This window comes from Bos taurus, chromosome 13, assembly GCF_002263795.3.
Source record: "Bos taurus isolate L1 Dominette 01449 registration number 42190680 breed Hereford chromosome 13, ARS-UCD2.0, whole genome shotgun sequence".
In the NCBI taxonomy this organism is placed as follows: domain Eukaryota; kingdom Metazoa; phylum Chordata; class Mammalia; order Artiodactyla; family Bovidae; genus Bos; species Bos taurus.
Window position 1 is genome coordinate 54,685,412 of NC_037340.1, and position 10,444 is coordinate 54,695,855.

General features: G+C 59.3%; 1 protein-coding gene across 5 annotated transcripts in view; it reads right to left on the reverse strand.

The window, feature by feature from the left end:
• The window catches only part of SLCO4A1 (solute carrier organic anion transporter family member 4A1), a 31,675-nt gene that overhangs the window by 13,707 nt on the left and 7,524 nt on the right, over nucleotides 1-10,444 (reverse strand). For 2 of the 5 annotated variants that reach the window (XR_009496779.1, XM_059892494.1), the window contains exon 1: nucleotides 10,267-10,375. The exons of 1 other annotated variant lie outside the window; for it this stretch is intronic. Coding sequence is in view for 1 of the 4 variants with exons in the window: in XM_059892494.1 (XP_059748477.1) it covers nucleotides 10,267-10,337 (71 nt within the window). In the remaining 3 variants the exon portion in view is untranslated. Of the gene's footprint in view, nucleotides 1-93; nucleotides 10,376-10,444 lie in introns of those variants that run through there. 2 more of the 5 variants (XM_059892493.1, NM_001192727.2) reach the window with 2 other exon arrangements.

Consider the following 10,444-nt stretch of genomic DNA (forward strand, 5'->3'; position numbering starts at 1 on the left):
ATGAAAATGCCAGGGGAGGGGCCGCTGCCCAGAGGCCTGAGGCTGCCCCAGACTCATCTCAGATCAGATCTGTGGACCAAGCCCTTCAGGCACCTGGTGATGGAGCCGCTTTGGGAGTGAGAATGGTGGTCCCCCAGAAAAGGAATGTCCCCCGCCACTCCGAACGTGACCTTATCTGGAAAAAGCGTCTTTGCAGACGTGATCTTTGATTTGAGATGCGGCCATCCTGAAATCCGCCTGTAATTCAGGAGACACGGGTTTGATCCCTGGGTCAGGAAGATCTCCTGGAGGAGGGCACGGGCAACCCACTCCAGTATTCTTGCTTGGGAAATCCCATGGGCAGAGGAGGTGGCAGGCTCCAGTCCCTGAGGTCACAAGGAGTCAGACACAACTGGGCACGCACGCACAACCTGGCTTGGGGATGGCCCCAAATCCTGTGACTGTGTCCTCAGGAGAGAAGCCATCGACAAGGAGGCAGAGATGCAGTGATGCAGCCACAAGCCCAGGACGCCAGTGGGGGTGGGGGGACCAGGAGCTGAAGAGGCGAGAAGGCCCCACCCCGGAGTCTCCAGACGAATGGCAACCCTTCCCACACCCAGACTCTGGCCTCCAGACCTGGAGGAACAAAGTTCTGTCCTTGTAAGTCTCCTGTTGGTGGTCCTCTGTTATAGGACCCTCACGCATCCCCCAAGGAATCCTGGCTTCCAGGAGGCCACAGGCACTCAGAACAGGATGTATGTCCAGCGGTAAGGGCAGAGGGCTGTTCCCACTAACACTCTCTCGGGCCAGGGATGGGGTCAGGGAGGGACACCAGGCGTGCCTCAGTGCAGTTGCGCCTTGCCTGGGCCCTGCTGCTTGAGAGCAAAGAGGGCTTTTCAGGCAGTGACCACAAACAGATCCTTCAGTCCTTGGGATGGCAGTTTTGGGGTGTCCGTGGGCTGGTTTTTGGCCATGAGAGCTGCCTGGCTTACAGGATCTTAGTTTCCCAAGCAGGGATTGAACCTGGGCCCCCTGCAGTGTGGAATCTCAGAGGAAATGGAAATACTCCAGTATTCTTGCCTGGATAATCCCACGGACAGAAGAGCCTGGCAGGCTACAGTCCATGAGGTTGGAGGAGTCGGACCTGACTTAACAACAAAACCACCACCACCAACCACTGGACCACAGGGGAATTCCCAGGACTGACTGTTTTAAAACAAAAGAATGGCTTATTCTGTGTTAATCTTGCAAACTGGGAAGCAGCCCATGGTGAGGGAAGTGGCTGTGGTGGGACCACACCCCGGGCCCGGAGGCAGTTCTGCGTTGGGAGGGGACTGGGAGCACCGCCTCCCATGAGGCAGGTGCACTGAGGCTGGGGTGCCCCGTCTTTCCTACAGACCTCGGCTTCCTCCTCAGAGGCTTCGTGTTGGCTAATTTTAGCCTCACTCTGGCCTTTTCTCCAGCCTCCCTTGGGGCCAGGCCGTGGGCACGAAACAGCAACATCCCACTTTCTGGTGTCTGAGCTCCACACCCAGGCTTTGTCCCTGTCGTTGGTGCACACCTGGCCACGGCCCATCTTCCAGGAAAGGAAAGTGGACCCAGAGAGGTCAGCAATTTCCTCGAGGTCACACAGCCAGCCGGGGCCGGTTAGGATGAGACCACGTGTGAGAGTCACCCGTGTCCTTGACGACATTTCAAAGAACCGTGACCAACTGTGTGTCATTGACTCATGCAGTCCACTGTTTATTTTGGAAACTGGCACTACCAGGCAATCAGCATCTAGATCTCGAGGCCGAGCGTGGACAGAAAAAATTCCCCCTCAGTCATCCCTGGGGCCATGACGATGCCCAGAGCTATGTTTATAGAGCTACGCACCCTGGCACGCCAGGCTCGGTCATGAGAACTACAAGGAAGGTGCCTGCAGAAGGGGAAGGATCATCAAGGCTCCTAGGGGACAGAAATCAATATATCTGCACCCGCAGACCAGCTCCCGACGCAGCTTTGCCCACGGTTCACACAGGAGCCCGGGCCACTGTGGAAGAGCGTGGCTGGTGACAAGCGTGACCCCTGGGACAGGACAGCTCTGCCTCCCCACCCCCCAGCCCCGTGGCTCTGACACTCTCCCAACACAGAAACTCAGAGAAAAACAGAACAGGCTAATCATTGCCCAGAGGCCAGCGTGTGTTGGTGCTGTGGGGCTCGTCCCTCCAGTGTTTTGTCTCAACGTGTGTACACAGGCAGGTGCACACACATGCACCAACACATCTGTGTGTGCACCTGAGCACATACCACTGTCTGCACTTTTCACGCTCAAACACGTGAATGCACACACATAACCAACAGGGCCCTGGACCCCAACCTGGGCTAGGATAGACCCAGAGTGAGTTGCCCCAAGCAGGCCTAGGGGATTGGCTGCTCGGAGAGGCTGGTCCAGTGGTCCATGGGGATGGAGGGCAGTACCGAGCCAAGGAGTTACCATCGATGGGTGGGTGTTCCCAGGAGGATCTGCAAAATTGCAGATTTGTTTACCCCTCCCCCAGCTTGTTTAACTCTCCCGCTGACCCCCTAGCAGGAGAAATGGAGGGGCCAGGACAGGATCGGGCCCCAGCAGGGTTTAGGAGGCAGCCAGGCTGCTCATCTTTCATGACTAGCAATGGTCACTAAGAAACAGTCCTTCCTGTTTGAAAACAGCCCATTTGACGAGACTGGAAGGCCAGTGTGGGTGGTGCAGACAGTTTCAGGTCAGCATGAAGTTTATCTGAGCCATGAGCTCTGGTCTCTGACACAAACACAGAAAGTCAGTCTATCCTCAGGCACATCGCTTGCTCTTCAATTCGCAGACGGAAAATCCCATTTTAGACATATAACCAGGTGACCAGCAGTGGCCACCACCCGTATGACGTGAGAAACAAATGGGACCACAGCATCACTCGGTACACAGCCCTGGTGCCTCCTGGCCAGGTCCGTCAGGAGTGGCTGTGATGGCCAGGACCCAACAGCCCGAGTGCAGACCTCGACGCCAGCCCTCTCCGTTTAGGCAGCCTCTGACGGCATCCAACCAAACCGTAACTGAGGCCCGATTCTGCTCCGTGTGTTGTGAGCCAGTTGGAGACGTCCACCCTCACCGGCGGTGTTTGGATCAGAAATTGGGTGGGTGGGCCTTGGTGTGACAGAGGCACTGGGGTGTCTGTGTGTGGAGAGGGGGCAGACAGAGATAGCCATGATGTGGAGCCAGTGGCGCCTGGTGTCCCCTCCGTTGGCAGGCACATGGATCCCGTGACATGAGGATCTCAGCCTTGAGGAGGGCCCTGTGTACCCAGGTCCTCAGGAGGATATTCCTGAGTTTGTATCAAGATCTCGGGTGACGTGTGCTGGGTGTGTGTGGGTTAGGAGCCGGCTCCAGAAGTGAACACAGACCGTCATGCTGACGCCTGGCCTGTGCTTAAAGGACACTTTGCTATGTGCGCAGCTCAAGGACTTGATCTCACCCACAGGTCTGCTGAGAATCGGGTCTGCAGGAGCTGCCAGCACTGGCATGAGGGCATTTCAGGCACAGCAATGAGTCCAGGATGTAGACTCAGGTGTGAGTGAGGGGCAGTGGGCATGGCCAGCTGCTCTGTCTCGGGCTCCTGGTCATCAGCTCCCTGAGACAACACTGCTAGGGCCTGGGGTGCAGCCCAGGCCACTCAGGGTGATTTCCTTCCTGGACCTACTTCTGCAATGGTCAGAGGTGACCCCTGCCCCCCGACCCCTCGAGGCTCAGCTAAGAGAAGATGACTTCACAGCTGTCCTCCATATGGTTGGCCAGGCCAAGCCCCAAGACCACTGTCTTTTGTTTCTCTGTCTCAGGCCAAAAAGCGAGCGGGAGGGTGACCCGGTGGCAGAGTCCATTGGCAGCACCACTTAGAGGCCAGCTGGGTCCCTCGAGGACTGGATAACGCTGCAGGGCTTGGGGAGGAAGTTGGGCCACGCCTCCAATTCCTCTCCTGGGCCCTGTGCTTGTGGCCTAGGTTTCCATCTACCTGAAGATTGTTTTAACAGAAAAGCATATCCGCTTCCCACCTGCTGCTGAGGCCTGACCTGCGGCGTGGCATCTCTTCTGAGACCTGACTTTCAGGCTTGGCTGATGGTTGAGGGGTCGAGTGACTGCAGCTGGACGGTGAAGGAAGACTCGAGCAGGAGATGGGCGGTGAGGGACACGACGGGGACAATGGGTGGAGGCTGAACCACAGGAGGGCCAGGCCTGCTCTGGCCAGCACCCCAGGTCCAGGGCAAAGGTACCCTCACCTGAGAGCCTGCAGCCATCTAACTCTAGACATCTCGTGCTCCCCCTACTTCTGCTGAGCCTGCAGCTAAAGCTGGTGCCTTGTCCATGATCTCAGAGCCAAGAGCAGCGTGACGGCAGATTCTACCTGTCAGTCTGGTGGGTCCCAGGGCTAACCCCCCAGACGCTGGACAAACATTGCAGGTGTGGCTGTGAGGGCATTTCTGTAATCAGTGAGCATCTAAATCAGTGGATTAAGGACAGTGGGCCTTATCCGGGCAGTTGAAGGACTGAACAGAACAGAAAGGCTGACCCTTCCCCTTTCTGCCCAGCAGGGCTGCCTTTGAACTGGGACGTGGGCATTTTCCTGCCTTCACTTCATCGTTCTTTCTGGGTCTCAAGACTGTGGCTTTCAGACGGAACCATGACTTCATCTCTGCCGGATCTTGGCTTGCAACTGCAGATCTTGCAAAATCACATGGGCTGAGCTCTTCTAATTTGTCTCTTTTTATAGCGATCTGTCTCCTATCAACTGGGCTTCTCCGGAGAACCCTGAATCACGCATCAGGTAATTCTGAGTCAACACCTGCTGTGCAAGGTCTGTGCTGGGCAGTGGGGGTGAGGATCCCCAGGACACCGTCCCGTTCACGAGTGTTCACAGTCCCCCACACTCCAGGCCACCACTTAAGAATCAGTAGTAAACTGTCCCAGCTGCAAATCCAAACAGCACAGGCTGCCGAGAGACTCACAGCTTGGAGTTGACAGAGGCCCGGGAGCCCGGCTGTGGGGAAGGGGCACCTGACAGGACACTGCCACCATCTTCATCCATGCCTGTCCCCTGGGCCCGGCACGTTGAGCTATCTCCTGCACATGTGAAATCCCTACCGTGGGTGCCCCCAGGTTAGGGATGTAACTCCCACCCCCGAGTCAGGAGGGCTCCTCTCAGCCCTGTGCTGGACCATGGCCCCAGGACAGAGTCTCCAGAGTCCTCCAGCCACGTGACCCCAAAGTGGGGGGCAGCAGGGGACTGGTGGCCCTGGGGTACCTGCTAACCACCCAGGCAGGCCCACTCTGCTGCTCTACTGCCCTGGTTCTCGTGGAAAGACGTCTGAGGCTGGGAACAACTCTGATGAAGGTTTTGACCACCCTCCTGGCCCTAGACGCACAGAGAGTCCCCTCCATGTGCAGGGAAGAGAGCGACTGTCCTCCTTGGCCACGTGGGGCACACAGCTCTCCCCAGGGAGCCTGCTCTTGCAGGGGAATCTTGTCCCATCCATGTCTGCTCCTTGTCCCACCCAGGCCTGCTCCTGGCCAGGGGGCAGCAGGTCGGAAGCAGGAGGAGGGGATGGGGTGGGGGGAGTCTCCCCTCTTGCCAGAGCTTCTCCCTGTTCCTTGGGGGGAGTCAGAGCCTTAAGGATTAGGCAAGAGGATTAGCAGGAGAACAATATGCTCCCTGGGGCCTCCGGCCAGCAGCTCCGCACCTGGGGCTTCTGCGGCTTCTGCGAGAGAAGTGAGAGAGTGCACTCAGGTGCATGCGTGTGCAAGTACTTATGTGTTCATGCACGGCTATCTTAGCAGGATAAGGTCTCTTGCAACACCTGGACATCGGCTGCATCCCGAGGTGCGTGTGCCAAGGACTCCGGGTCCCCTCCTGCTCCTTCTCCCCCATCCTCCTGCATCTTCACAGTCGCCCGCAGCCCCATGTGGGTGGCTCACTGTGGCCCTGCCTATGGAAATTGAGATCTGGGGTCAGTAAAGGACTGACCTTGGTGGTTTTCACATTCACCTGCTTGGCCCTGCCCACTTCTTCCTCAGGCCTGCCCCAGGCATTTACTCCTCCCAGTTGAAGTCTGTCTGCAAAGCCCAGCAGGTAGGAAGGATGCAGGATTACCCAGAGTAATATGTTAAGCCGCAGGTGGTGCTGCCTGGGCCCCTGAGACTCCTCAGCCTGGCTCTTCATGGGATAGACTGGCTGCAGCTGAAACAAATGCCCCAGGGAGACCTGAGGCTGGGGTGGGCAGGTGGGGCCCATCCACACGTGTGGGGTGCTTCCAGGCTCCATCCTGATGCCACTGAGAACTTGGCAGCCAGGGAAGAATCACAAGTTTCATTTCTCCTTCCTCCTTGTGCTCCAGCCAGCAGACATCCCGACTTGACTGCTCCAAGGCCACCAGCCACAACCACACGGTGGTGACTGCCCTGCACCGACATAGCAGCCCCACGGAGCTCCTGTACCATGGCCCGCTTGGCGGTCTCCCAGCCTCCCCACCCTGCTCCTTCCATTCCCCATGACCCCGGGGGCTCTGCAGGCAGCCATTTCCCCTCGCCTCCTAAACTCCTCCTGCTCTCTCCTCCTCTGATTGGGTGGGGAAGAGGAGGGGACTTTCATGTCTCAAAGCTATTTGTAGAGCAGACTCCCGGGCGGCGGGACCTGGGGCAGCCACTACAGCATCGGCACACCCTAATTTGCAAACCTGGTGACCACACACAGGTGAGTGGGCAGGGAGCCGGCTGCTTTGCATGGAAGCTGACAATGAAGGACTGTCTGAAAGAGACCTGGGAGGGCCTGTCCAGCAGGGAGTGTCCTGCTGTCTCAGCATGGACATTCCTGCTCCTATCCTGAGTCTACAGCCCGAGCCCGGGCTGTGGGAGGGTAGGGTGAACAGACCTGCAGAGGCTGTCATGGCTCTGGGGGTGCTGAGAGCAGGTTCCGTCCACATGATGGGCCTGCCTTGGCACAGGCTGGACATTGCCACTCCCAGGTGGCCTCTTAGGCCTACGGGTCCAAGTACCAGCCCCATGCATCTGCCAAGAGGTTGGGCCTGAGCAAGCCCAGGTGGGAAGGGAGCACCATCCTCAGCCCAGCAATCCCAAGACCCCTGTCTTCTGGGTAGAGGGGGGATTCCTCAGGTATCCCCAAGGCTTGCTGGGTAAAAAAGCCACTGGGGAAAGGCGGCCCCGTGGTGAGGATGTTCACGTGGCCCCCGGCCACATGGGAGGAGAGGACATGTTGGAAGCCCACAGTCCGTGAGCCTGTGACTCTGGACACTGACAAACAGATCCAGGCTAGCCTGGTACTTGGACCTGAGGCAGCCTCAGTGGCCACACATGACTGAGCAGTTTTTATAAGAGGCACGTGGTTTGTGAGTGCGTCCTCCGCCCCCAGAGACGTGGTCCAAGAGGCTAATTCTGGTGGGAAGGGGGCTGTGCCGTGGCCATCATGGACATCAGCGGGTTGAGGGCTGACCTGGGCCAGCCGAGGAAGGGTCCTCATGACCAGCCCACGGGCGACACATCCTGGGTCCAGCACGTCCATAGCTGGGATGGCCCCCCCTCCCCCACAGCAGGACTTGGCTCCACCGAATCTCTGTGAACCCAGGTCATCAGAGGCCCGAGCTGGTGGGCCTTGTCTTGGGGCAGGGTCCCAGCAGGCCTGTCCATGGTGAAGACGGGGGTCCTGCCCAGATGTGGGCACCCATGCTCACCATGACCATGCGAAGGCCACACAGCAGCTGAATGCCCAGGAACAAAAGTGGCTGAGTGTCCCGATGACTATCGTATATACCCCTCCAGGTGCAGGGAGTGGGCTCTCTGCTGCACCTGAGGGCAGAAGGCTCGGGGTGAGGGGGTAATATTTTCATGGTCTCTGTCCACACTCCATTCAGAGGAAGCAATGGAGAAAGCGGGAATTTGGCCAGGGTGAGTCCTCTGGGCACCCCCACTGGGCCTGCTGTGCCATCAGGATGGTGGGGACCTGGGTCTGTGCCAGCACCTGCCTGTAGCCTGTGGGGAGGCTCAAATTGACCATAAGTAGCAGAAACTCACTCCAGATCAAGAGTTCATGAAGCTGCGAATTTGTATGGCTCAGCAGTGCTGACCTGGGCTGGATTCGCACTCATGGAAATGAGTATGATGGAGGGCATGGAGGAGACAGCACTGAGCCCTGGAGTTAACTTGGACTTCACAGTGAGCAGGGGAGACCTTAACTGTTTGGAAACCAGACATAACCCAGAGCCCAAGCCACAACCAGCCCAAGGTCCATCCATGACCCAGCAAGGGTCAGGCTCTCCATGCTGAGTCATTGGGAATTGGGCACTCAAACCAGACCGGAGGCTAGGACCAGACACCAGCCCCAAGACCTCCCTCACACGGTTGTCCTGCCTGACTTCCCATCTCCCAGCTGCCTCACCATGGCAGTGGGAAGGGACTTGGCTGGGACACTGGCCACAGAGGCCACGCCCAGGGAAGCAGAGTTAGGTCATAGCCATTGGGTAGGTAGCAGCCCTGTGAAAAATTTCCAGGCAGTGTCTGCCAACCTCGCCCAGCAGGACTGAGAGATGAGTCCTGATGCAGGATGGTCAGGGTGCAGGTGGGGATCCCACCAGGACGCCTCTCCCTCCTTGCCCTCTGGCAGCACCTGGGAAAGCCTCCTCCCTGCCCCCATGGGCCTGGGCTGTCCAGCCAAATACTCCTGTCCCCTAAGGTGCCGCCCACCTTTGGGGACCTTGCCCTGCGTCAGGCCTAGCTTTCCTGGGTTTCCTTCTTCCCCAGGTACAGAGCTGTAGAATGTCCAGAATCACACAAACATGGACTCAAACCTCTCTACCACATTCTCCAGTGTGACTTTGGGCAAGTCATCTTGCAGCTCAGTGCCTCGGTTTACTCATCTGGGAAGTGGGAGCAACAGTAGCTCCCATGTGAGTGGAGGGAGGTTTCCATGAGTTGATACTCAAAGCCTGCAGCACAAGGCCTGCTGTGCTAAGTGCTCAGTGACCCAAGAGCTCAGCCTGCTGTCGTTAGATTGCTGCTGGTATTAGAGCTCCTCCGACCTGGCTGAACCCAGTGTTTTCTCTCCCCTGAAGTCCACACACTCCAGGCTGCACAAAAAAAACCAAACAGCACCACCGTGATCACGGTTCACCCCACCTCCTCCTTGGAGCCGGTTTCTGATCAGATAGAACAAACTCAAGTTCCCAAAAGCACCATGAAAAGCGGTCACTAGGAACTTGGTTACTTCACTGTGGAAAACTCATGTGGTCCTGAGAGAAACAGGCCCCACACCAAGTCTGACCCAGCAGAGGGGGCCCCCAGCCGGGCACGTGGGAGAAGGGGAGGGGGACCCACGGGCCTCTTTCCCTGAGGCCAGGCCCCAATACCTGGCCGGGTTCTCCCCACCAGGTTGGGCAATGCCCAGGCTTGCTCCTCGGGCTTGGAATCCCAGCCTCTGCCTCGGTTTCCAGGCCTCTGGCCAAGCTGCCCACTGGGCGCAGAGCATGGGCTGTACACTCGTCCCTCCTCCCTCAGCTCCCGGACCCCTGTACCCAAGCCCCGGCTCTGTGCAGGGTTCAGGGGACCTCGCGTGGTGGGGCGGGGACAGCGGAGCGCCGGGCATCGCACAGGCTGGGACCAGTCCCTCGCACCCACCCCGCCCAGCCCGCGGAGCCGGCTCCGCCCGCGCTCCCCTCCCCGAGGTGTCTGGAGCGCGGTGGCGCGAACAAAGCGAGGCCACCCGCGAGAAACTTCGGTTCATGACGATTTCCTCCTTGACTCAGCAGTAGCAGCATCCGCCGCAGGTGGGGACCCAGCCTCTCCGAGAGGCGCGTCTATACTGGCGCCATCCGCGTGGCCTGAGCTGCGTGCGCACGGGCCACCTGCCCCGGCCACCACTCCCGGCCCTCCCTCCATCCCCGCCCGAAACCCAACCACCACCTGTCCCCTTCCCTTCCGCTCGCCTCCGTAGAGGCGCCCTGCCCGAGGAACTGGCAGCGAGAGGGGGTCAGTTTTGCAGCCGGTCCCAAGGGGCAGGCGGGCGGCGGGGCGCACTGCCGGGGCCCAGCGTCCCGCGCTGCCTGGCATTCCAGCCGCGCCAGCGCCGGCGCCACCTCGATCCCCTAGCCCCAGCCCAGTGTCTGCGGGCACCTGCCGCGCCCCTGATGTCAGCAGGTCGCGGCCCGGCGCACCCAGGCGGCGCGCCCATGAAGGCGCCCTGAACATCCGCGGCCCTCGCTGCCCAGCGCACTTACAGTCCAGAGGTCCGGGCCGCCGCGCTGCTCACCACGCTCTGCCGACCGCTCGGCGCCCACTCCCTCTTCATTCATCCTCTCCGGGCCCGCCCGCCGCGGAGGCCTCACCTACTCTGGCCAATGGCAGCGCCGAGTAGGCTGGGCCCGGCCCCTCGCTCCCCGGGGCCCGCCCACTGAG